This window comes from Culex quinquefasciatus, chromosome 3, assembly GCF_015732765.1.
Source record: "Culex quinquefasciatus strain JHB chromosome 3, VPISU_Cqui_1.0_pri_paternal, whole genome shotgun sequence".
Taxonomy (NCBI): domain Eukaryota; kingdom Metazoa; phylum Arthropoda; class Insecta; order Diptera; family Culicidae; genus Culex; species Culex quinquefasciatus.
Window position 1 is genome coordinate 65,528,138 of NC_051863.1, and position 27,824 is coordinate 65,555,961.

General features: G+C 39.5%; 1 protein-coding gene across 1 annotated transcript in view; it reads right to left on the reverse strand.

The window, feature by feature from the left end:
* Positions 1–666: 666 nt before the first annotated feature.
* LOC6032562 (protein tincar) overlaps positions 667–27,824 on the reverse strand; it is a 283,715-nt gene continuing 256,557 nt past the window's right edge. Inside the window, exons 8-11 of the mRNA XM_038261860.1 lie at positions 5,561–7,240; positions 5,158–5,500; positions 4,017–4,422; positions 667–3,951 (exon numbers count right to left, since the gene is read on the reverse strand). Coding sequence (XP_038117788.1) covers positions 3,217–3,951; positions 4,017–4,422; positions 5,158–5,500; positions 5,561–7,240 — 3,164 coding nt within the window. The 3' untranslated portion in view covers positions 667–3,216. The remainder of the gene's footprint in view (positions 3,952–4,016; positions 4,423–5,157; positions 5,501–5,560; positions 7,241–27,824) is intronic.

Below are 27,824 nucleotides of genomic sequence, written 5' to 3' on the forward strand. Positions count from 1 at the left end.
CATAGTATTGTTGTTTAGTTGTTTGTAAAATTTCCATTACAAATTTGTAAATTTTAACTACACGTGGCACCACCACACGACTAGCTCGAGTTTTTCTCTGTGTATTGGTGTGATCTCCAGGGTTGCCACATTTGATTCTGTATTTTTGAGGGTCAAAAATCTGTATATCTGTATCAGGGGGACGAAAATCTGTATTTGGTATCTGTATTGACATTTTTATACAATTTTTCAAAAAACAAAATATTCTTAATTGTTTTTTAATGCATAAAAATGCTATACAATCTAAAATTTAATGTTTGGGCTCATCCAGCAATTGAAAAAAATATTTAAAGAATTAAAATTATTTAAATTTAATAAAAAATCGGGAAAATCTGTATATCTGTATGTTTTTCTTAAAATCTGTATTTCTTTATATACAGATTCTGTATGACCTCATCACCTCAAAAATCTGTAAAATACAGATAAATCTGTATTTGTGGCAACCCTGGTGATCTCCCTCGTTTCGATTGCTCGAGAGAGTAAATCCTACTAATAGTGTGTTAGTGTGGAGTTTGCTGAGTCTCACTTACACGCGCGCGCACTTTTCTAGTGGTTGTTGTTGCTGCTGCTGCTCACAAATACATTCGTGGTGTTCGTTTTTGAGTGTGTGCTGTTCTTGTTGTTGTTGTATAACATTAGGATTTATATTCGTGTATAAAATTCTGTCTCATGATAATATTGTCCTGTGGTTACGATATACTTGTGTTGTTTTTTTGTTTTTCTGTTCTTCTAATCTTTGCTGCAAATGATCCTGATTTGTTTAGCCTTTGCCCAGGTTAAAAACTACCTTTCTTTGAGTTGCTTCCTGTAAAAAATACCGTTTTTTATTCCCTCCTAAGTTATGTTGGCGACACGATACATATATGGCAATAGGTGCTTTGCTTCCGGTAAATATGAGTGTGAGTATTATCGGTAGCGTAGTCTGTGGTCGGTGTGAGTTTATGAGATTCTTTGTTTCTTTCGTTTGCGAATATTTCAAAATACTTAGCGCATCTCTTTCCGGTGAGAAGAAATTCATTGTTAAACTTTGCTTGTTCCATTTGCTTTGGTTTGCGGCTTTAGATATGACGTTTTTTACTGATCCGATATGCCTGGGTCGTGTTTTTTATGTTTTTTTTGCTTACGTAAATGAAGTTTTCACTAATTCTATTGATTTGATGCGTGATTATTGAATTAAAACATATTGTTTTTCTCTGAAGTAGATGATATTAAATAATAACTATTTTTATTACGTCTTTAACAAAATAATAGTTTGATTTAAGACAAGTGATATTATTAATATTCTGATCTCAAAAAAGATTTGAAGCATTCAGTTGCATTTATTTAGTGTTAGTGAAGCAACACTTTTCTATAAAAAAAAGTCAGTACACTCAAAATCAGAAGTACCCCTAAAAAGGGGTCTGTCTACATTTTATCTGTTAAAATAAGGTAGAAAAACACATTTTAAGGGTTACTTCCACCTTTTTTCAAGTTTACCTGTCGTTACCCTTTTCAAAAGGGTTACCACCGGTAAACGCACATATACTATCAAACCAAACGTTTGGTAGTAAGTGTGAGCTCTGTGTAAAGAGGGTGTCAAACTGAAAAGTGACCACGTTCGTTTGACAATAATTGGTGTCAAACCATCGGGGTTTCAGTATACATTAAAACCCCGACGGTTTGACACCAACTGTTGTCAAACGAACGGGGTCACTTTTTAGTTTGACACCCCTTTTACACGGAGTTCACACACACTACCCAACGTGTGTTTTGATAGTGTGCGTGAGCGCCGTGTAAAAAGTGACAGTTCGTCACTTTTTAGTTTGACTTTGACCAACCAACGGGGTACAAACTAAAAAAGTATCAAACGAAAAAGTGACCAACCACCGGAGGTTGAGTGTACAACATCACGATTAACCGTTATAACAATACCACTTTGATAATTTTTTTGAAGCATTTCATCGCACAAATTCAACGGCACATGTCAGTCTGTCATTTGAAAAATAACAATCGATTCCCGTCAAGTTTTCACCGACATGACTTGAGAAATTGTAAGATTATAAATGACATCCATCGATTTAATGCTTGACGCGATTTGAAATTGGTGTGAAAGATGTCGAATCGATCTGAGCTGTCAAAATTGACGAAGATACATTTCAAAAGTAATCCAAAAACAATATTTAGCTAGGAACGCGGATCAAATTTTTTTGGCCAGTACGCTTCTCTAAAGAAAAGGGACCTAGAAAAAGCTTTACGGACAGCAGAACAAAAAAGAAGAAATATTTTCTTTGCTAGCTTCTGCCAATTTGAATCTTTTTTTGACCCCCTGCCTTACCAGCAGCGTACTACACTTCAGGGGCAGTACGCACCTCCAAAGAAAGAGGTCAAGAAATAGCTGTCGCCTTCACAAACACTAAAAAAAATGCAACTAATCACACTAATTTTGGATCCCACAGTCTTATTCATCCTTCCTTCTCCAACGAGTTCGATCGTGATTGATTTGTTAATGTAAGTATTGATTTGCAAAGCAGAGTAAACTTTCAACGATTATGCGCGTGTGTGTGTGTGTGTGTTAGGTGAGTTAAAATTCTCCGATCTCCTAAAATGCTGTATAAATGTGACTCATGCTCATTTGAAGCGATTGTTTTCCGTGAATGCGATGCGTGTAGAATGTGATATTTTTTTATTTTTAAAATTCTAATATTTACACTTACGAGCTGCTGCTGCTGCTTCCGCGAATTGATCAATGTACAAACCTAACCTGAATTGTAACTAAACCGACTGTCTTAACTTAATTGTGCGACTTTTCCACCCTTCCGGTTTTGGTTTACGCGGAAACTATTCTTAGTTAATCGGTTAAACTTAATCGAAAGAAGGCGCATTGAATGGTAAATTTTCTACACTTAAGCTTACACGTTACGTTGCTCTTTTAATTACAATGATATAGCGTTTTGGATTGGAACTGATCCGTCTCTCTGTAAAATACTCGTCCATCTTGTTCGGTTTTGATTAGTTTTCTTTATCACTTGTGAGCGCGCGCGAGAACAATCGACCATCTTCAATGCAAGCTTGCATGCAACGCGCGTCGCTAGTGCTCGTTCGAACAACCAGATGGCGACGGCCCAACACGGCTCTCTAGTGCTGCTGCATGTGTATCGTGGGGTTGATCTGACCGGCGTTTATGTACATTTCCCGGTCCTAATCGGAGATCATGGAGTAGTTGGCCGAGTCGCGGTCCTCGGGGATGGGCGGAACCGGCGAGAAGCTGCAGTGGCTGGACTGGGAGTGCGTGGGCGGCCCATGGTTGGGCATGCCCAGCGGGTCGTGCAGCAGCTTCGAGAACGTGTGATGGCCGGCGCCCATACCCAGGTGACCGTACGGCGACTCGGCCGTTTTGATGTACGGCATCCGCTTGAGGAACTGGTTCGACGAGTAGCGGACACCGTTCGGAAGGGTCGTGTGTTGGTGGGGAGCGATCTGCTGCCGCGAGGAAGAATTGGGCGGGGTAAAGGAGGACTGCGAGTGGTAGTGGTGCTGCTGGTGGTGATATCCCACCGGAAGAGGCATCGTACTGCACTGGGGATAGTCCATGCGGACGTCCGAGGAACCGCGGGTCAGTGGAAGCGTCGCGCTGGAGCCGTCCTTGTTGAAGCTGGACATTTTCATGTTAGTTGACCGACCGAACGGCTCCTCCTGGATTGCCGGCGGAGGTGGCTTGATGATCGACTTGTACGGACCTGATCGCGGCCGGATCACCACCTCGTCCCGCTCCTCGCCGGAGTGAATCCCGCTGGAAGCTTCCGACGGAGCGTCCCGACAGTCGGGCGGACTGGTGGAGCTCTCCGTTGAGTTGGTGTCCGAGCGTGGAGTCAGCGCCTCGTTCGGCATTCCGGAATCGGCACGACGCAGGCAACGTGGCGTTGATCCGGGAACCTGTAACGAGATTAAAACAATCAAGATCACCCAATACTCCAAAACTCAATAATTAAACTCCTCACCACTGCCTCGTTGTTGTGCACGGTGACGGTCACCGGCGCCAGCGGGCTACCCAGCTGTTCCGGCGACCTCATGAAAGTCTCGCGTGACATGGTCCGCGCGATCGGCGGCTCCAGGTCCCGGGTCGAGGCGTACGTGACGCTGTCGTCGCGCACGCAAGCCAACAGTTTGCCCTCCTCGGAGGTATCGTCCGCGTGGTCGTTGTTTTGCACCATCAGCAGGTCCTCGGATGGTGGCGGCGGCAGCGGATGATGGTCACCGTCGACGAAGGTGCCCATCCCCGGGTGGTGGGGGTGCTGCTGCAGCAGCAGATCGCCGGACGGGCCCCTTAGCGTAGCGTAGTCTCCGTCGTCAGTTTCCCCCGTAACACTGGACATACGTAGCGTGGTTCCAGCAGCGGACGGATGGCTGTTTACGGGTGGTGGGAGGTTAAGGTGGGAAAAATGTTGTAGAGGTTATCGGTGGTGTAGGGTAATGAAACAAACTACATACATGCTATGGTTATTTGGCATGGGGATGTTAGTAGGATGGATCGAGAGAGATGGAAGGAGAACCGATCCAGATCTTCAAAGTTTCAAGCTTCACGATAAAGCTCAAAATCTATATGTTTCTTAGACCTGGAATTCGTTTGTTAAGAAGCTTCAAGTTCGGAAGCTTCCAAGACGGAAAATAACTAAATTTAGTAGGATCTTAAGTCCGGAAGCTTCCTAGTTCACAGAAGATTTAAGATGCGGCCAAAGTCGTTTCTCAAACGGTTATTCAATGATGGGTGAAATGTTTCATCAAGCAGGTATTATACTATGACAAACAAACAAACAAACTCGCATTTTTGACCGTTCGGCAGTTTTTTGTCTGCTCAAATATTCCACATGAAACTTGGAAGTTTTTAATAAAAGAGTTGGGAAGCTTCCGGATGTTTGGAATTTATTATTTGGTCGGGAACAAGGAAACTAGGGAAGGGGGATAAATCTTAAAACTACAAAAAAAAAAAAAAACAAAACAGACAATCAATGTAAACAAAGAAAAACACGGAAAAAATAGCGAAAACACACAAGCGAAAACAAGCGAAAACAATAAAGACACACAAAAACTCAAGCTTGGTGCAAAATTTCGCAAAACACGTTGATTGACTGTTCGGTTTACCGCTTGCCATCGGCCCCAACACCACCACCGTGATCGGACGCGGACGTACTGGTCACTTCGTTGAAGGTTACTTTCAGCTTGGGCGAGTTCGGAGCGAGTTTGGGCCAGTACACGGTTTCCTCCTCGCTGCCGCTTCCTGCCCCGTTGCCGTCGATCGAGTCCGCTCCCTTGGGACCGGTTGCCGTCCGGAGCAGCGATCCTCCCCGGAGCAGCGGTTGGGCCGCGCCGGGTCGGAGTCCGCTCGGGGCTTCCAAAGGGGGAAGCTTAAAGTGCCAGCGGCGCTTAGCCGTCAGACAGAGCCACAGCACGATCCAGAGGAATAGGTGGATCACGGATCCGAGGGCTGGAAATTAGGGGGTTGTTAGAGATTCACGACAGGATCAAATAGGGGTTGACCACTTACCTGCCGCCAGAACGGCACCGTCCAGGCTTCCCCGGTAGGTAGCGCTCAGATCGTGCAGCAGGGGCGCCTTTACAACGGCGAGGGCTAACACGAAGCACAGCGAGGAGCAGTGCGCGAAGTAAGCCCACACGTCGGTGTTCTGCTTGGCGGTAATCATCCGCCGGTCCCGTATCCGAACCGCCAGCTTGCCGTGGCCGTACAGGTAGAGGACCATCGAGGAAGCGATTGTCAAGATAACGGCGAGGATCGTAAGGGCGATGGTGACGGTTCCGTTGAGGATCAGAGCTGGCGCTTGGAGTGGGAGCGCCTGTCCGAAGGTTTGCAGCTTGTACAGCACGCTGGCTCCGGCGAAGCTGAGCAGGATGTCCAGTCCGTTGGCGATCATCTGCAGGCTGAACACGAACGCGAATGATTTTGAGGTGTGCCAGAAGACGGACGGGTAGCGAACCGCCCAAGCCATCAGGGCGATCGCCAGGTTGATGAACTCTAAGCTGGGAGAGGAAGTCCAGCGCTTCGCGTTGAACTGACGGTCGACACCTAGGAAAAGCTGGAGCAGTCCGGCAAACCCCTTAAGCTCAATAGGTTGATTTGAAACGTTTCCGGGGACGGTCCCGATCAGGAACGCTGGACGGATCGCCATTCCGTTTTCGTCCTTGATGATAAACTCATCTTCGTCGACGCTTGGAATGTTCTCCAAGCTTTCCAGGCTTTCGCTGCTGTAGTTGTCCGACGTGTACCGCTTGATCTTCTTCGGCGTACTCCTCGAAGTCGCTCCCGTTGTGCTCGGTTTGATCTCGATGATCTTCGAGTTGGTCGTCACCGGAGTCGATGGGATCGCGTTCTCCGGGATCTTGACCGGTTTGATGATATGTGTGCTGCTGTCTTTGGTCTTTTTGGTGCCGCTACTGGTTCCGCTACTCTTTGAGGACGGTTTCGTTGCTACGGTGGTGGACGTATCTGCGACCGTCGTAGCTTGCGTGATCTTTCCACCACTCGGTTGAACCTTCCGACTGTGGTTCACCTCGAACAGCGTCGTGATTTCGTCCACGTCGGCGAAGTCAAACTCCTTCTGAGGTTGCAGCTCCAGCCGGGCGTCAAAGTCTTCCTCCAGACGCTGGTTTTGATGAGTTTTCTCCTTCTTGGTTGAGCCGTGCGATTTGCTCGAGTGCTTCCGGTTGTGAGCTTTGCTTTTTCGAGCTGTTGTCGGTCTTGTAGTTGGTACCGGCGTTGTAGTGGTCTCAGTCGTTGTGCTCGTAGGTGGAGCCACCGTAGTCGTCAGTAGATTTCTTACCGGAGGTAACGTGTGTATCGTCGTCGGGTTCTCAAACACGTTGAAGTTCTCCATCGTCGAGATGGAAATCGGCGACTGGCGGCTGTGCTGATCGATTCGTTCCATCTCCAGGGCTTCGTGCGTCCGAAACGATTCTTCGTCGTCGTCGTCCAGATCTTCTCCGACGTCGTCGTCGTCGTCGTCGTACGCCGGGAACTTCTCCACCAGATCGCTGTGCTCGAAGTAGCCGTTTTGGTAGAGTTTGCGCTCGTAGGATGACGCCTCGCTGTTGGCGAGCGGGACCGTGGGTTTGACGGTGGTGTTCGGGTAGGATGGCGTCATGAACGAGAGCACCACCAGCCGGTCGTTGTGCGGCACCAGAAAGTCCAGGTCGGTGCGCCAGAGGTCGTCTGCAAGGAGACGAAGGGGGAAAGGGGTTTGTCATTGGTTGTCTTATAGATGGTGTCACTTATAAATTAATAAAAAATATTTGATTAATATTTTTCTCTGTAGAGAAGCAGTTTCCGTTCTATCCCAACAGATGCCTCTGTACTTCATGTGTCTTCAATTCTTCAAGCCATGAACTTTCCCAGGTTTTTCGTGTCTACCAAACCTTCCAAGTATCACAAGTTTCTAAGACTTGGAAGGTTTGTAATTCCAAATCTGCCAAATATTCCAAGTCATTCAAGTTATCCAAGTCTACCAAATCTACCCAGTCAACCAAATCAAGCATTACAATGTAAATGGGCTAATGTCGCAGTGTAAACAAAGAGTCTATTCTACTCGTTCCTAATGTAAACATCAACTGACGTGAGCAGAATAGACTTTTTGTTTACAATTTGACATTGGCCTGTTTACATTATTTTGCTTGAAATCTGTCAAGTCTGTCAAGTTTGTCAAGTCTGTCAAATCTGTCAAGTCGTTCAAGTCGTTCAAGTCGTTCAAGTCTGTCAAGTCTGCCAATTCTGTCAAGTCTGGCAAGTCTGACAAGTCGTTCAAGTCTGTCAAGTCTGTCAAGTCTGTCAAGTCTGTCAAGTCTGTCAAGTCTGCCAAGTCGTTCAAGTCTGTCAAGTCTGTCAAGTTTTCCAATTCTTCCGACTCTTCCAAATGTTCCAAGTCTTCCAAAAGTCTACTAAGTCTACCAAGGCTTCCAACTCATTCGAATTTTCCTAGCGGTGAAGAAGACCAGGTTTCGATAGGAAGCAAAACAAAACCCCATTCCAAATAGAGACTGACAACTCCAACTGAATATGATGCTAATTTGACTAATGTGTTGATTTGCAAACACGATTACACGATTCCCGACAGCTCAACCCATTTCGCCACATTACGCTCTGTGTGCAAAAAGTAAACCATTTGCTGTTGACTCTTGGCAAGCTCATTCCTCGAATCCTATTGAAGCAGTCACATACTTCCAGATCCACCTGTACCACCAGGTTAGAACTGCTGCTCTAAATTTAATGCTTTTTTTTGCCACTCTTCATCATGTCACCAGGATGAATGTTGCAAAAAGCTGTACCTCGAATGTGTGACACAGATTGCTGAAATCGCTTCAACATCACACACATTTCCCCCCAAACCAAACATGGTACGACGACGACGACGGGGTTGTGACGAGCTTAAAAATTCCCTTTCATCTTGGGGGCACTGGAATTCCTGCTGCTGCCAACCCTTCCGGGCACCGACTAATTTATCCGCTTAGTTATCCGGATTTCTCGCACATAATTTGAGTCTTTGGGGCACTGCTTTAAAGCTTTCCCGGTACGGCAACGTCATTGTATTTATGAGTAGGAGGTCACTAGACGGCGCGCCACCAGAGGGCATAGCCCCCTTTAGATCTAATGAAGGTAAGTTTTGAGCTCCAGCTCGGATGATGAGAGGGGAACGGCTTAGCAGCACCCGGGGATAGTTCCGGGATTTAATCCTGAACAAACAAGGTGAAAGCTCCACTTTCTCGTTGTGTTTTACGTTCACAGATTGACAGATGTAGGACTCACTTAAAAGATGAGTAGTGCCATCTGGTGAGCAATTTTGGTACTTCTCGGAGTATCATTTTTGTGTAAAGTCAGCAGAATTGAAATTGTCAAATTGTTTCGAAGCGCAACGACGCGGACAATTTATGAACTAAATGACAGTTTGAAACGCTTCGAACAATCGCGTCTGTTGACGGTTGTCTGTGATGATAAAATCCTCTGATGGCCAAGCTTTGACAGAAGAGACATAGAGAGTTGTCGTCGTCAATGGTAACAACATGAGAGTAAAGGTGATTATGGGACCCCCGCTTCAGGACATCGTTAGTGAGTGTCAGAACAGAACGAAAGGGAACAGAGGGCGCACTACTGGATAGTAAATTTAATTATTTCCAACTCGTACGTGGAGTCCTCTGAAGAAGAGTTGAAGAGCTAGTTTGAACGTTTGAAGCGAACAAATGCAAATTTAATGAGGTCGAGTAGGATTTACGCTGTTTACGAATCTTTGAATCTTTGAATCTTTGAATCTTTGAATCTTTGAATCTTTGAATCTTTGAATCTTTGAATCTTTGAATCTTTGAATCTTTGAATCTTTGAATCTTTGAATCTTTCAATCTTTGAATCTTTGAATCTTTGAATCTTTGAATCTTTGAATCATTGAATCTTTGAATCTTTGAATCTTTGAATCTTTGAATCTTTGAATCTTTGAATCTTTGAATCTTTGAATCTTTGAATCTTTGAATCTTTGAATCTTTGAATCTTTGAATCTTTGAATCTTTGAATATTTGAATCTTTTACAACCCAAAATCGAGCAATGTAAAGTTTTTCGCTAGCATCGTTTGACTTTCCAGCGAAAACGTAAAAAATCTGCCATGTTCAAAATTCCCAAATTCCTAAAACTAGCTGTAATCCCACCGGGACATTCCACCAACTTGACGCTCGCGCGTAATCTGTTGTTGTACCTGCGATTAGCTGCGTGTACCAGGGTCGTCCCAAGACAAAGTTTTTCCCCGCCGGGAACGAGATCAGCGAAGAGGAAAAACCGCCCAATTTTCGGAGGTGTGACTCCGGCGAAAATTTATGAGCAAAGTTGATCCCGGCCCCAACTATTCGCATCGAATGCACAAAGTTTTCTCGAAATTTCAGACAAAAAAGTGCGCATATTGAAATTGACGAAACCGTCGTTAAAAAACTCGATGTAAGCCATTTTACTCTCTATCTATGGGTCTATCGGGACGAGTCCAGTAATTGCTGGGTTCTTTTTTCGCCACCGACCTTAAAGTGGAGTGCAAACTGGACGGAAAAGTTTTAATAACCCTTGGTGGTGGCAAATTTTCCCGTAGTTAGTAGTTCTGAACATGGTGTTTCATCGCACCGTAAAGTTGACCCCTCTTCGTCTGGACGTCCGTTTTCACACCGTTCTGGTCTGGTTGATACTGTTGGCGAAATGGGATTTTCATCAGCGATACTGAGTTATTAATTAGTTTCTGTTGCAGGATTACAGACGGTTCTAATTTTGTCTTTCGAATTCCGAAGAAACATTAATTCGAATTGAAATAAAATAAAAAACAGCTACTTTTAACCTTCCGATTGCCTTCCCATTCATGAACCCAACCGAAAAGCTCCCAAAATTTGCAACCCTCCCCCTGGTGTGCAAAAGTCATTCTGCGAAAGCTAATAAAACACCACCCACTCACTTGGGTGAGAAAATATCCCACAACAGAAAACAACGCAAATGAAACGGTTTCTGAGCTTGGTGAAATTTATCAAGCTTTGGGTGATAAATTCTTCCTCTTACTCCTCGCCACCACCCAGCTTTGCTTCCACCTAATAACCTTATGCCACGTGCATTAGCATCTTCCCCTCCTAGTTATTCATCCTTAGCAGAAGCTTCTCTTTTTTTCACTCCCCAGCTAGAATTGATCATCCTTTTGCAGACTCCGGTGAAACATTTTTGCAAAGAAGGGAAAGCGAAGGAATTTTCATTGCACTGCCTTTTATTAACCCAATGAGGAGCTATAGTAACGATTTAATCGTTCTGAGTACTGAGAGATTCTGTACTTTTCAAAAAAGTCAAAAAAGGTAGCTTATACATTTATGTAAATTTTTGTATCAGCAATTTAACGGTTTATTTGTTTCAAAACTTATTTTTTGTAAAATCGCGATAACTCGTGATTTTTATGAGCAAACCCCTTATTTTTATATATCAAATTTTTTGTAATTGTCTGCTCTACAACTTTATAGAACAATGTAACACTCTAAAAAATAACCCTACAAAGTAAGAAAAAACACGAAATTTCAAAATGAAAAATTTTGTTCTAAATGAAAAAAATGACTCTTCTGACTCAATGTAACGAAAAATGGCACAGTTTTTAAAACATTTTAAGTGTTTTTTCGATGAAAAAAAGATTTTTGAAATTCTGAGTACGCCATTAAATCGGGCGTCTAATTTAACATAAAGTCCCTTCGACACCACATTTCTATCTCATCACCGTTTCAGGCTGCAAATGATTGAAAAGCATCTCTTTATTCGCATGTTCAAAAATGGAAGGGGTCGTACCACCCCTCCGTCACGATAGATAAAAAAAATGGACCTCGGATTCGTGATCAGAGACAAAAGTTACCCCTTAGGACAAAATTTCACGCAAATCGAAGAGGGGTCGGGGCAACTTTTCCCGATTTCGTGTGAGTTGGTAGAGCATTACCCAACTGTTCAGTAATTTAACTTCATGCAAAAATACAAATTAGTACAAAAAGTTAAAATTTTAGGCAGAATAAATATGAATATAAATACACTGTTATGTCTAATTAAGAAATGTTTTGTTATAAACCACTAATAATTTGCTGCATGCTAAAATATTTCGGTTGAAACAACAAAAAAATTTTGTTAAAAATAGTTGAAAAATGTGGTCCAGCCTGTTTTTTTACAGAATATTCCACAATATTTCAGCTAAAATGAGAAAAAAATTAGTTGATTTTCTGAAAAAAATATTCTAGCACTCGACTCCCGGGCAGACGGTAATAACAAAATTAATAATATTTCAATAACAAATCCTGTTAAAATAACAAAAAGTGTTATTATTTTATCCTGAACTTCAACTTCAAGAAGAAAAAATAATAACAGTTTCTGATAAAATAATAAAATTTGGTATTTAAGTGATATTATATTGAAAATTTTTAATAACATGCTAATAAGAGGAAATATTATACATTTCAAAAACTCTCCTAATAACAAAATTTGTTATTCGTTCGGTATACTGACTTAGAAATAAAATTACCATAAATCGCACAAATGGAAAAGTTTCTAAGTGTCCATAACACAATCTGTTATTATTTTTTCTTTTGTTAAATATGTTTAGATCTTTGGGATAATTTTGTCTAATTTCGTCGGGGTCATTATTTTGGCCATGAAATGGGGTCCTTAAGCTAAAATTATTCTAAACAGTTGAAATTTCGAAAGTTGATTTTTTTAATTATTTGATATACCCCCTAAAGGACTTTGTTTAAAATGGTTAGAACTATGGGATAATTTTGAACAATTTCGTCAGGGTAATTTATTTCACCATGAAATGGTGTTTCAAGCTAAAATTAATCCGATAAAATTAACTTTTGAGAGTTATTTGTTTTTGAATTTTGTTATATTCCCTAACAGAATTGATTTATTTATTGAGAATTTTTGAAGTGTGAATAACAAAAACTGTTATTATGTTTACAGAGCCAGGAAGTCGGAGCTGACGTTGAAGTTGGAGCTGGAGTGAGACCTCGGAGACTGCATCGGATTCAGCAAATTTTCAGCAAATTTTACTTGGAGTCGGAATCTGTGAAGTCGGGTATTTTTGGAGAGCTGAAGTCGGCGTTGACGTCATATCCTGCATCCAGAGTCGGAGTTGTCTTCAAAGTATGGATTCAAAGTCGCTTGGAGGTACTCGACTCTGCAGCCCTGACTAGTATAGAGGAGTTATGGCAACTGCAGGTTTTTTTTTGCAAATTGCAAATAAACCAAAACAATAACTTTTTTTGTTATGGAGACATACCAGTTCAATAACATTTTTAACAAATAACAAATCTTGTCATTCCTTCATTATTCCTTCTGTGTTATTGGTTTGTTATTGCAATAACAACATAATAACAGTTTAGGCTATTCTTCGAACAAATCTTTGTTATTGATTTTTGTTATTTTAACAACTAATCCGATCATCCCAATAACATATTTCGATCTTCTCACAATATCAAAAACTGACCTTTCCAAGTTATTTCCGTCTGCTCGGGTATGTTTGTTGCTATGAAGTTATTTAGCTTAAAAAATACCCTTTTGTAAATCTTCAAATCTTATATAAAGAAGGGTAAATCTCTATGAATTGCATAGATTTCGTAAAAATGTAAGATGGGTACAGTAAAAAAAAACATCGTAACAACATCGCACAGTGGTCCAGATCGCAAAATTAAGTGGAAAATGGATTTTCCGAAAAATGGTTAAGTTTTGGAGCTTTGGTGTCTTCAGAAGAGTTGTTGCATATGGAAAGGGGCAACTTTTGGTTTGGTTGAAAATTAGGGTGGTTCACGATAAGGGTGATTTTTGAAATCTAACTTTACAGGAATATTTTTGGGAATTTTTTCGTCTTCTAAAAAGTTGACGGGCTTGCCAATCCAAGCAACTTTGTCGAAGACACCAAAATTTTATCTCGTAATCTACGCCTTCTACGACCAAATTTATAGAAAGCATCTGAGCAAACCTTCAAAAATCAGTTTTTTAACGTGGCAATTCAGGGTTAAGTTTTAGAGAAAAGTGGTATTCGGAGCACTTTTAGAGCTCTAAAAAACAAACATTTTTATTATCTGACAAGTCAATTTGGACTTAAGGGTCAAAAGTTACAGCGATTTTAAGGTAAGAAAGATGCAAATTTAAAACTTAAATATCTAGAAAAGGCGCTAGCGAAATTTTAAGCACTAGGCTGCATTTAAAAGAAGAGATCCAGCACTACAAACACTGAAAAAATCTCAGGGGTGTATTTCTTTAAACTCGAGATATCTTCATTTGAAAAAGTCTAATTTTCAAGGGAAAACCTTATGGGACCACCCTAACGAATTTCGAAAATTGTCCAAATATATGTTTTTCCATGTAATTTTGCCCGCTGAATCTGAATCTGCCCTCAGAATTGAATCGAATTTTGGTCATATTTTGGGTTTAAATGATAATTTTACATGGCCTAGTGCTTAAAATTTTGCTTGCGCCTTTTCGAGATATTTAAGTTTTAAATTTGCATCTTTCTTACCTTAAATCGCTGTAACTTTTGACCCTTAAGTCCAAATTGACTTGTCAGATAATAAAAATGTTTGTTTTTTAGAGCTCTAAAAGTGCTCCGAATACCACTTTTCTCTAAAACTTAACCCTGAATTGCCACGTTAAAAAAACTGATTTTTGAAGGTTTGCTCAGATGCTTTCTATAAATTTGGTCGTAGAAGGCGTAGATTACGAGATAAAATTTTGGTGTCTTCGACAAAGTTGCTTGGATTGGCAAGCCCGTCAACTTTTTAGAAGACGAAAAAATTCCCAAAAATATTCGTGTAAAGTTAGATTTCAAAAATCACCCTAAACGTGAACCACCCTAATTTTCAACCAAACCAAAAGTTGCCCCTTTCCATATGCAACAACTCTTTTGGAGACACCAAAGCTCCAAAACTTAAGCATTTTTCGGAAAATCCATTTTCCACTTAATTTTGCGATCTGGACCACTGTGCATCGGAGGGGAGAACACTCAACAAAGTATGTACAGCGCGCGTAAATATGGAGATAGAGAAGATCGACAACCAGAGAGGAGTAGACTTTACTGCTTTACTACCTTGGGATGAACAATTGCCTCAGAAATAAAAAAATAAGCATATTTGATAGTAATTATTTTGGCATTCATAATTACCTTTAATTTTATTTACAACAAACTTTCAAAAAAAATTCCGCAAAAAAAAATTAAAATCTTCCCTGATAGCTGAATACATCCCTTTTGTCATTCCTTCTACGCGCTTTTCTTTCTCCTTTAAAATAAAAGAAAAAGAAACGCCATGGCAGCATTCGTTTGAAGAATTCTGTTTTGTCCCTTCATGCCTCGGAAAATTACCTTAATTAGATTTATGCACACACAATTCGCCACCCCCACCAAAGCCGCCGTTGGGGCGGGGGCATTTCCGGTTTACTGTCGATTTTTTTGTGTTTGTTTTTGTTTGCGTTCGTCACCTCGTAAAGCTTCTCAGAAGAAGTCTTGGCTATTTCGAGGCGGTTTCAGTTGTTTACGAACCGTAAACGATTTCACAGCGGCGGAAAATCAAATTATTCGCGCGATGAAATTTCATGCAATCAGCTCAAGTGAGAAGTTAAGATTTGTGACGGGATGCCTACTTGCAGGCGAATTGCCCTCTGTTGGGCGCAATTAGCGCCATCTACATTTCGTTACATTTTTACGATGTTTGAACATTTTTCATTCATCGTCACGTTTCCGCAATGTTTGCGCGATAATTTGCCATTCTAAATTGTCTTAAAGTTCTATCAACAACATAATCTTCCCTTTCTCGTGACCCTCCCCCCACCCCACTTTTAAGGGGACTTTTCCGACTTGACATCGCTCTGCACAGAGATCCTATCAGTGAATGATGGATGGCGCCATTTTCCCACCCAGCGAGAGAGATGCTTTTCAGCATCGTCGTCGTTTTGCTCCGTTCACCGTAATCGAATTTCATCCGGCATAACAACAAACAACAAGGTTACGGTCGTTCCGTTTCCTCGACTTTACTTGTCGTGTGCCGGAAAGATGGAGTAAATTTGATTTTCTGTGTCCTCACTTTTTTCCCGGGAAACCATTATCGTTGACTGTCATCAGCTCGACTGTCCTAGCGGTGCTGTTTTCATTGCTTTTGTGTGTGGAAAAAGTTTTCTTTCCTTTCTTTTTAAAATGACTTTAAAGAAACCCTTTCACGTTATCGAATAAATTTAACCAGTTGTAGCGAAATAAATATTTCCTCGTTTTACTTCCGGAATAAATTACACGGGTTTTCTTTTTTTCCACCCGGAAAAAATGCTGGAATAACATTGCAATTCATTGGTTAAGGAAAAAATGTCCTGAAAGCTCTCATTTCTTCGTGGTTCGAGGAGCTTTAAAACAAGTTTGACCAGTAGCCTGTCCCATTTTGAGGTCATGTCGAGGAATTTCAGGTGCTCACTTCTTAAATGATAGATTATGATGTTAGAAACAATGTATTCTTAGACAAGAAAAAATAATAAAATACATTCTCGCACCTCCTAATCGATTTCCTGAAAAAAGTCACCTTTTCGAACATTTTTTTTTAAATCGCTTGGAATCAATACAAAAACTGATTCGATCTGGTGAATATTATCTTCAAACGGTAGGTTTTTGTCCATAGATTAGGATGCACTATCAATATTGGACCAAACCCAAGTTTTTCGACTCTCCCAGGCGGATTTATGTCGAAAAATCGCATTTTTAGAAAAAAAAAAAAATCAGAAATGCTCATTTAATTAAGGGTAGCCTATTTTTCCCAGTAAAACCAATACATGCAGCTTGTAGGAAATTTTATGGCGAACATTTTTCCCTCTGAGAAAATGCCATTTCGACACTTCAGAGCCGAGATATTTGAGTTTTCGTGAGAAAAAAAGTGCCAATTTTCAAAATTTTTTAGAATTCAGAAGCCAGGCCTACTAATTACACGATGTGGCAAGCATGTGTCGCAAAGGTCAGGGTATGCTTTCTTATACTGCCGCTCCAATTGAGTCCGTCCCATATGTAAAAACAGCAAGCCGAGAAAAACGCATGTTAAACATAAGGCTACGTGTTAGAATTTAACGAAAAACTAGATTTTCTCCAGTTATCTAGAACAAAGTATCAAATTTTATTGGTTTTTCTGATAGTTTACATGATTTCGAATCAAACTGCATCATGACCTCAAAATTGACGAAATTACATATGGAACGGACTAGCTTCGAGCGGCAGTATAATAATTTTGGCCGCTGAATCCGAATCTGAAATCAAATTTCGTGTACACCCTTTTTTTTTAGCTACACCCTTTTTCGCTGCACCCAAAGTTAAAGAACGAGGGGATAGTCCTCATCTGTAACAACTAATCCTAACTAAAAACTAAAAGAGTAAATTCATTGAAGCCGGGAACCGTGGCATAGGGGTAAGCGTGATTGCCTCTCACCCAGTCGGCCTGGGTTCGATTCCAGATGGTCCCGGTGGCATTTTTCGAGACGAAATTTGTCTGAGTACGCCTTCCGTCGGACGGGAAGTAAATGTTGGCCCCGGTCTAACTTAGTGGTTAGGTCGTTAGATCAGTGCAGGTGTAAGAGTAGACTCCCTGAGTGCTGTCTCGGTGGAGTCGCTGGTAGACGGTTGGACTCACAATCCAAAGGTAGTCAGTTCGAATCCAAGGGTTGATGGAAGCTTAGGTGTAAAAAGAGGTTTACAATTGCTTCAACAATCAAGCCTTCGGACATCAAGTTTCGAGTAGGAATCCCGTAATCGGGAACGCCAAGGCAATGCTGTAGAGCGAATAGTTTCATTTGATTTGAAATATTAGTGGTAAAAACTCGAGACAGGGTTGCCAGATCTTCAATGTTGTGGACTCGTTGGAAAGGTTTCTCGATTACCTAACCAACGATGGGTCGGGTGATGGATCCAGACATCGTTTGCATACATTTAATTGAGATCCACACGTTTGCCCACTTTTGAAAAAAATATTTTTGAAAAGCTGAGAACTTTGTTGATACGACCCTTAAGGGTTAGTTGCTGGGATATTGCCATGCAAGTGTTTAAAACAGGAAAATTAATGTTTTCAAAGTCTCACTCAAACAACCCACCGTTTTCTAATGTCGATATCTCAGCAACTAATGGTCCGATTTACAATGTTAAAGTATGAAACAGTCGTGAAATTTTCCGATCTTTTCGAAAAAAATATTTTCAAAAATTTGTGAATCAAGACTAACATTTCAATTGGGCCAAATATTCAATATTATGCCCTTTTAAAATGTTAGTCTTGGTTAAAAAATTTTGAAAATATTTTTTTGGAAAGATCGGAACATTTCACGAATGTTTCAATGCACAGAAATAAAAAGTTGAATTTTGGAATGTTGAAAATTTGGTAGGTTGAATATTACCTCTTTTTTGAGTTATATTATATAAAAATGTGTAAAAATGTGAACCTGATGAATATTCATCAAAAACTGATGAAAATTCATCATTTTCTGGGGTAAAATTAATCATTTTTGTCACCAAATCTGTCACCATTTCCTGATGAATATTACCATAATTTTTTTTCTGTGTGTGCTGCCAAATTTGTATGGAAAATTATATGGACAAACTAATGATGCAAAATGGCTTCTTTGGGCATACCGAAGGCACCAAAAAAGTTTCAGCCGGATTAAAAAATACAAAAATTGAAATTCTAAAAAAACCGATTTCGTAGAGAACTGCTCAGTCGATTTAAATTAATTTGGCAGCGTTGTTAATTTTTCGAAAAATAATGGAAAAAGTTGGAAAAAAAGTTTCATAATTTTTTATATCGTGCGCCGCTTTCGAATTATATCTACTGAAAATTTATGTTTAATGATACCTGTGAAAGTTATGTGACCAAGATGAAAACTCTTTCTTTTCGCATGATCAGAAAACTTCCTATAAATATGCTTAAAAGATATTAAAGATTTGACCAGTGGTTGCTAATATTTATACAGTCTCTAAAAGAAAAGGAAACAGGAAAAATGTTTTTTTAACATCAATTTTTTAAATGAGAAAGCACTGCAAATATACGTTCGATTTTCAATACCAAAAAAATGAAACTATCGTTAAATTTTAGTTTCCTGCAATTTGAAAAAATGCTAATTAAGGAAAATTGTACAAATAGTTCCCAAAGTAAGCCTAAAATTTAAAATGATATTTTGAAAAGAAATATTGTATTTTTTTTATTTATTGTTTAAAAGGGAGTAGCGGAAATCTACCCTTTACAATCAAACACCTATCTTCGTCATATGGAGAGTTTGATGCTCGATTAAAGCTCCAAAAATACTATTTGGGCTATAAACTTACCAGCAACAGCACCGCCTCGAGTAAGCACGCAAATGTATGCCACTTACTGGCCAAAAAGATCACATTTAATGCACTTTTGATCATAATTTGTATTTTGCGAGACCACTTCTCATCATTTTGTTGGCACACACAGTGACACACACGAGAATCCCTCAAACGCTTAATGAATATCGCCAAAATTAACTTTTCACGGCGCTTAAGATATGAAATTGCTTCCAACTACCGGCAACATGTTCTTTTGATCATTAAGGCACTCACTTGAAGAATAATCCCGAAAAATGTAATGAATTAGCAAGCGCCATCAAAAAAAACAAACGCGCCAAGTCGTTTGACGTTTCAATTTTCACTTTGCATTCCAATCGAAGGCTGAAGAAAACCGAGCGAGAGACGAAGGCAAAACAGAACAAAGGCTGGCCGTCACACCACCAGCAGCACAGCCAGCGATGCCAGGAAACTTTCCCTATAAATGCCACTTTTCGTGAGTGTTCGTTTGAACTGTCAGCGCAAATGGCAACACTCGACAGAGTGTTGGAAGAAAAAAGAACTAAGCCGATATTAGAAAAATGGGCGTGGCCCAATGCATTCGCCTCGATTAGAATACCCTTGGGATTTTTTTTTGTTAAATGCTTGGTAAAGAAATAGAATAACTTTTAGTGAAAGTGAAAATAAACAGAAATGTTTACAAAAACTTGCTCTACTCGTTGGTGTACTTGGTTTTAGTAAAATTCAAGGGAGACTCTAGATTATCCAGCATCATTCAAACACGACCGCTTATTAGGATTAAAATGGGTAGATTTCCCCTACCTGACTCATTAGGTAGTGAACAATGAATTTCTTGTGGAGCGATCTGTCAAACTACCATTGGATTAGGATACTTCATCGATACTAAATCTCAGTGATTTCTTAAACTGTAATTTATCACCATTCGTTTCGTTAACCATTCTGCATAGGACGATGAGCAGCATAGCATTTTTTTCCTTTCTGAATTATTCATTCACCAACTGGCATCCCCATTCATCCATTTTCAACTCATTTAACATTTCTACGGCACGCTGACTTGGCTGTCTTCAACCGAAGTCACGTATATAGTGTCGCCATTGTGCACAGACTTCACACCTTGAAGGCATAAAAATTCATCTGTCTGTGAGAGATTTGCTGAGAAACAATAGTTTCCCATCCAGAGCAGACGGGACGGATTCATCTTCGTCTGTTTGCTTCGGGAAAAAGGATGGCAGCAGTTGTGCGAAGTGAAACCTTTTCAAAGGCTAAATTAATTTAAATCAAGACGGTGAAATTGACTCCGGGCCGGCGGTGTTCTGGCGTTTAGATCTGATTGCAGCAGCTAGGGGAAGCTTTTCCTGAAATCTGGTAGGAGGTAGTTTTGGAGAAGAAACTCTAGAATTGCGATTTGAGTTCTTTGTTGGCGGTTTGCTGGAGATAGCGCTAGGAGTTTAATTTCGCTTTTATATTAAATTTTCTGGCTTTGTTTGGCAAACTTAAATTTCAGGATGAGGATTAAAATTTATTTGTGAATTTGGCATCAAAATTCACCAATTTCTACTGATTTTTATACTTTTTATCATATTTCATCGTAAAAAGGAAAAAAAAAACGTTTAACAAAAGAACACAATTTTGAACAAGAAAAACAAGAGCTCCATTTGCATACTATTTTGTTAATGAAAACAAAAGAGAAGAATCATCCAGCTTTCGCTCCTCCCACCAACGAGAATTGGTTCATTAGCATTTCACACAGCTTCCAAACGGACCGGAAGTGAAAGCATCTGAAAAACATCAACGCAATTTTCCCCGCTGCTGCTGTTTTTCATCGATTTTCCTATCGTTCATAGAAATGTCTCAGACCTCGATGGTGATGGTTTATCCAGCTTCTTTGCTTCCCACCAATTGGATCTCGTTAGCATTTGATTAGGTTTGGGCAAAAATGCGTTGCAGTTTTCGGCTTCCGGGGCTTTTCAGGGGTTTGTTTATCTTTTGAGAAGAATGGCGAATAAAAATGGTGAAAGGAAAATGAGATCATCGAAGCAGGAGGAAGGAAGTACAACTTGTTCAGGAATCGGAGATGAGCCTAGACAAACTAAAATTGGATGAGCTCACAAAAGAGGTTTCACGAAAAGAAAACAATTTCAAAAAAAGGCAACCGACGGAAAGAAAGAAAAGTTTTACGACTCCGAAAAAAGACCACTCACTAAAGTTGGTTTTTGGGAAGATTTGAATATTCCAACAACTCGGTTTCGTTTTTTTTCAAGCAGCTGTTTGCTGAAAGAGGTAACTTTACTTTTTTCTCCTCTTTTCATTCTGCGCAGCTGTCGACATGAGAAAACAGCAATAAAACTAAACTTAACGGAAAAAGTTGTTGTGTAACGTTGCTACTCTGAAGCCACCATGCTTTCCCTTCAAGAGGCGGAAAACACTTTTGTGTGCCCGAGAGTTGTTTGAAAGCGAGCTTTTTTTTATCCTCGGAACAAGTTGTTGTGTCCTGGAAAGAATCCTTACACTTTGAGATCCATTGGTGTATGCAAAGTTATGAAGCTGAAGTTGCAAATAGTAAACGCACGACTTTTTGACAAGGTTTTTGAAGTGGTGCTCCCTTCGCCGAGGGACTTGTTGCGTTCCGGATTTTATTGCTCTCATTGGATTGGGTGTGTGGGTTGTACGTTGTAAATGTTCAGTGTACACTAGCACTTATTGAAATTCCAGGAGTTCGACAAGGTTGAAAAACTCAGGAAATGTTGCTTCCTGGAATTATTCATGTGAATTTATGATTTTGTGTTGCATAACTTACTATGAAATGACTCAACAATTTTAGTTAGGAAAACTTTTAGATGATATTATTTTACATTATATTATATTACAGCAGTTGTTCGGTAACTGGGCGATGTTTAACTGGGCTGCCTTTTAACTGAACGTTCGATAACTGGGCTGTAGTCCACTTAAAAAGCCGACAAACGTCAAAAAACTAAAACAAACCAAAATGACTGAGGGGTTATAGGGTGCAACAAACAAGTGTAATTAATGAATCTTTGTTTTCGTTTTCGTGAAATTTCAAGTCACAATTTAAGGAAACATGAAAAATGGGATCAGATTTTTTTATTTTTATATTTCTTTAAGAAAATATAATGCATTGATGGCCCCCTCGAAATTTTCTGTTCAGCCCAGTTAGCGAACAGTAATTGGGCTACGTTATCGAAAAGTATTGTATATTATATCGTAGCGTGTGTGCTATCTTGTGACACGTCCTATTTTTAACTGCAGACGTGTCACAAGATAGCACACATATTATATTTTGAATGCAGTTCAGATTCGATTTTAAGTTTCAATCATGATCATGCAGTCTAAACATAACTGTGATGATAATTTCAGTAAAACTGGTGCAGATTTTACAAAATAATGAGCAAAACCCACTTTTTTCTGAACAAGAGTTTATAAAGTGGAAGAAAAATTAACCCAAAAATGACGCACATGTCGTCACAGTGTATTGATGCAATTAATGATCGAGCTCAAACTGTCACAGTTGCTGCGAAACATGTTGCCTGACATATCAGGCAGTCAGACAAAAAAAACAAGTAAGAAGTCGCATGACAACAAACTTTTGCTAGAAAGAGAAAGCAATTCTAATGCAAACAAACCCCCAGCCACGGCTACGTGACGACTGTCACGACGACCAAGATCGAACCAAGTTTTAAGCGCGTGGCGTTTGAAAAGGTCGTATGCGCATTGGACATAAATTACAAAAATAAAAAAACTTTTTTCAGTCCTTTTTTCTTTGAAAAGATTTACGTTTAATCCAAGGTTTAATCTCAAATTTGATCTTGGGAACCATTTAATTCCATCGAAAACCTGATGTTAAATAACAGCTAGTTTAAATCATTTTCGACTGAAATTTAGTAAGTATTCTAAAAGCGTAATTAATTTTAAACCAACGGTCAGAACGGATCAAACTAATTTTATTTTCTTTCAAGGAAACTCAAGCTATTCAGTTCATTAGTATAGTTCAGTGTGCTGTGTTGTATTTCTTATATGGTCAAGCAGAACTTTGATTTATTCATCTAATAAATGATAAATGTGGAAAAAATCAGGTAATATTTGTAGCTATCTCGCGTATATATGCAAAGATAGAAAAGAAAACATAATTTGGGAACATAATTTATGTAATTATGTCATACGACCTTTTCAAAAACCACACGTAAACAATATTGACAGCGCCTCCAGTTACCTCGTAAACATTAGGATGTAACAAAAATGACCTTTTGGCGCGCATTCAGAGGTTTGTTCCGGTGGGCATTAGAGTGTAACAAAAATGACTTTTTGGTGGGCATTCGAGGGTTTGTTCCGGTGGGCATACTAAGCCCAAATCCAAAATATGAGCTTGATTGGACGTAACAGGAGCTGGCGCTCCGCCCTTCAATTTTAAATGGGATTTAACCCGTAAAAAAAGATTTTTTCAAAAATGTCACTTTTTGAGGCTTTTTGGCCAATGAAGCGTTTATTTTCAACAGCATTGGCGTGTTGGCCAGATCCTTGCGCATCTTTTGGTATATATAACATTGAAATTTGGAGCCATCTAGAGCTCGGTACAGGCCTTCAAACTTTGGCATTTTTTGGAAAAATCGGTCCCGGCAAAAAGATATGCGTCGCGCCTCGCGACGTCCTAGACGCCATTTGATTTTGCCGGGGCCGATTTTTCGAAAAAATGCCAAAGTTTGAAGGCCTGTACCGAGTATTACATCTGGAGAACGGTACAGACCTTCAAAGTCAGGTTTTTTTTTTTCGGAAAATCAGTCCCAGAAAAATCAAGTGTCATCTCGGGAGTCTTTTTTGACGTGGCCGGTTTTTGGACTGGATTGGATTGGATTGGATTGGATTGGATTGGATTGGATTGGATTGGATTGGATTGGATTGGATTGGATTGGATTGGATTGGATTGGATTGGATTGGATTGGATTGGATTGGATTGGATTGGATTGGTCTTTTTTCAATCATTCAAGATCTCTGTTCACTAAGATCACGTGATGTTCGTGTTTCAAGAATTGGAATTTCGACACAATTCAAAGGTAAGGAAATTTTTTGGTTTCCCGCTCAAACAAGCTCAAAATCGTCTCCTTGGCCCTGAAGGAATGTCAAGGATTTCCATCCTCCCCAGGAAACCCCGATGCGGTAGATTACGTTTCAGACACTCATCTTGTTCGCACAACTCTATCAACAATAGTGCGTCCCTCGTCAACCCTTTTTCTTCTACTGTAAACCACCACCCCACTTCGAAACGATGTCCTGCTTCCTTATTCCGGCTCATTGAATTGCTGACCCCCGGACGAATGGACGGGACTGCGACGGACGGACGCATCTTGCATCCCGGAGTGGAAAACGATGAGCTCCATTTCCTACACAACTACTGCCAACTCATGCTACTCATGCTCAATATGGCCCCGAGTGGGAGTGGGAGCAAAATCAATTTAAGTCCGTCTTTATGGTCGAATTATATTTACGATTATGAAGCTTGGATGCCCTGGTCATGGCCGGCGAGACGCCTCTGGTCCGGAAGGATACGACACAGGGTTTGCATTGGCAGCAGCAGCAGCAGCTTCAAACAGTGTAGAGTTCCCGTTGCCATTTCTTGCGATGATTGTGTGATGATTGTTTTGCTTCTTTATGGAGCCATCACTGGCAGATGGGAGTGAAGGGTTGGGGGTCGTAAAGATTGCATCCGGGTAGGGGAAGCACACATTCCGGAACGAATTGGGTATGTTTTCGGGATGTGGATGGATATTAAAGTGGCATAACTAATAAGCAATATTTTTGGGAATTTTAGGTTGGAATGGTAAGTGGAATATTCACTCAGAACTAAAACATTTTATGAGGTAAACCTAATTGAGTTGGATATCTTTGATACAGATGTGTCCTTGAATCGATGGATCGTTGAAAACCATAAGTCTCCACAAGTCTACACTAGTCTCCACAAATCTCCACAAATCTAAAATAGTCTCAAACAATACCAGCAACATTACTGAAGTATTTATTTGATTCAACAAAAATCTTTGAACCTTTGAATCCGTCAATCTCTGAGTCACAAGTCTTTACGAATCACCACTAGTCTACACTCAGGATATTGTTTGGTAAAAACACTGCATGTATCAAAACAAACATTGTGTGTACAACCCTCGTTCAACCAGTAACGATTAGATCCCCTTGATACCAACAAGAAACCGCAAATAATGAAACAAAACTGATTTCTATACCCTCTTGTATCGCCTTACAGCCAAAACCATACGTGAATCAGGAAAACCCCATTTCCAACTACCCTAGGGCAGTTAAGTCCACAGTAGGAAAAGTCGGTTAAATGGGGGAAAAGAATAATCCGCGGGAAACTCTCCGACATTGCATGTATATGACCGTAATAAAAATGCACCCTCAGCTATCAAGATTGCAGTTTTCAGTGGAACTTTCCTCCTTCTTATTGTAAATTTCCCAAGAAATGAAACTCTGCAGTGTTGCCATTATAACTTGTGAGGGGGCGTCCAAGAAATGGTTCGACGGAATTGAACCATTAAAACACTCACTCTTCTCACCCCCGGAATGAGTCATCAACTGGCATGACCTTTTAAGATGGTCAACACAGTCTGTGGGTTGCAACTATTCCGAAGGAATTATGACGTTGCACGGAAGTGAGCTTATTTTCCCTCCGACGACCACTGGAAAATTCCGATAAATAGCCAACTAAAAGGGGATTACGACCGTAAATCTTACTTTATCGTAAATTGCATAGTTAAAATGGGATAAATCCCTCCGGGGTTGTTGTAGAGCTAGATGATAAACGATTTCAATTACAAACGATTCGTACTCGGCCCACGAAATGGTGAATCGTCAACTGCACTGGTCGAAGCTCTGGTTGTGTGTCGACCATTAATTTGGTAAATAATACCTTCCGTCACTATTCGAAGGCTGATCCGAAACGGAACGGAGGATTTATGACCAGCAGGGCACCTGAAAATTTGGTCCAAATCTTTAAAATTTTTCAAATCTTTCAAATCTTTCAAATCTTTCAAATCTTTCAAATCTTTCAAATCTTTCAAATCTTTCAAATCTTTCAAATCTTTCAAATCTTTCAAATCTTTCAAATCTTTCAAATCTTTCAAATCTTTCAAATCTTTCAAATCTTTCAAATCTTTCAAATCTTTCAAATCTTTCAAATCTTTCAAATCTTTCAAATCTTTCAAAACTTTCAAATCTTTCAAATCTTTCAAATCTTTCAAATCCTTCAAATCTTTCAAATCTTTCAAATCTTTCAAATCTTTCAAATCTTTCAAATCTTTCAAATCTTTCAAATCTTTCAAATCTTTCAAATCTTTCAAATCTTTCAAATCTTTCAAATCTTTCAAATCTTTCAAATCTTTCAAATCTTTCAAATCTTTCAAATCTTTCAAATCTTTCAAAACTTTCAAATCTTTCAAATCTTTCAAATCTTTCAAATCCTTCAAATCTTTCAAATCTTTCAAATCTTTCAAATCTTTCAAATCTTTCAAATCTTTCAAATCCTTCAAATCTTTCAAATCTTTCAAATCTTTCAAATCTTTCAAATCTTTCAAATCTTTCAAATCTTTCAAATCTTTCAAATCTTTCAAATCTTTCAAATCTTTCAAATCTTTCAAATCTTTCAAATCTTTCAAATCTTTCAAATCTCTCAAATCTTTCAAATCTTTCAAAACTTTCAAATCTTTCAAATCTTTCAAATCTTTCAAATCCTTCAAATCTTTCAAATCTTTCAAATCTTTCAAATCTTTCAAATCTTTCAAATCTTTCAAATCTTTCAAATCTTTCAAATCTTTCAAATCTTTCAAATCTTTCAAATCTTTCAAATCTTTCAAATCTTTCAAATCTTTCAAAACTTTCAAATCTTTCAAATCTTTCAAATCTTTCAAATCCTTCAAATCTTTCAAATCTTTCAAATCTTTCAAATCTTTCAAATCTTTCAAATCTTTCAAATCTTTCAAATCTTTCAAATCTTTCAAATCTTTCAAAAACAAAAAACAAAAAACAAAAAACAAAAAACAAAAAACAAAAAACAAAAAACAAAAAACAAAAAACAAAAAACAAAAAACAAAAAACAAAAAACAAAAAACAAAAAACAAAAAACAAAAAACAAAAAACAAAAAACAAAAAACAAAAAACAAAAAACAAAAAACAAAAAACAAAAAACAAAAAACAAAAAACAAAACAAAATTTCACGTGCCCAATCATAACAGTATCAAATTCCAATTTCAATCATAAACCATACGGTCCGCATAAACGCATTGGAATGCACAATCGACCCGACGGCATCCAACATCCCGGTGTATGCTTGTGTCTGTTGAGTAAACCGCAAAAATGTCCCAACTGAACGCAGCTTACAACCTTCGCCACCGTAGTTTCGTGCCCAAAGCCATTCGGAATTCACGCAGCGTGCGCCGCACGCCGAATCCTTTTCCGTTTTCCTGCTACAGTAGTAATAATCATCCAAACCAACAGGCACTCGAACCAGGATTGCCGTGATGGCCCTGCATCCTTTTCAGGCAGTGCCAGTTAGGGGATGATTCTCGACATTCATTTGTGGGTTAGGGGATATGGTTTAATTTTGTGAATTTTAAAAGTCTTTCAAAGATTTCAAAACCGCTTTAAGTTCGATTTTTTATTAAGTTTTTATTCTTCCCAACAATCTATATAAGGTCTCCATGAGGCTCTTCATGCTCACAAATAAATTTGAATAATTTAAAGGCTTGAATTTCAATGATTTTTTACAAGTCTACACAAGTCTACACAAATCTCCACAACTCTCCACATGTCTCAATAAGGTATCAATGGTCTTTAAAATTAAACTTCCACGAATTTCCACAAATGAAAGTTGTCTCAACTCCAAATTCAAAACTCTACAAAAGTCTCAACTCTCCTCA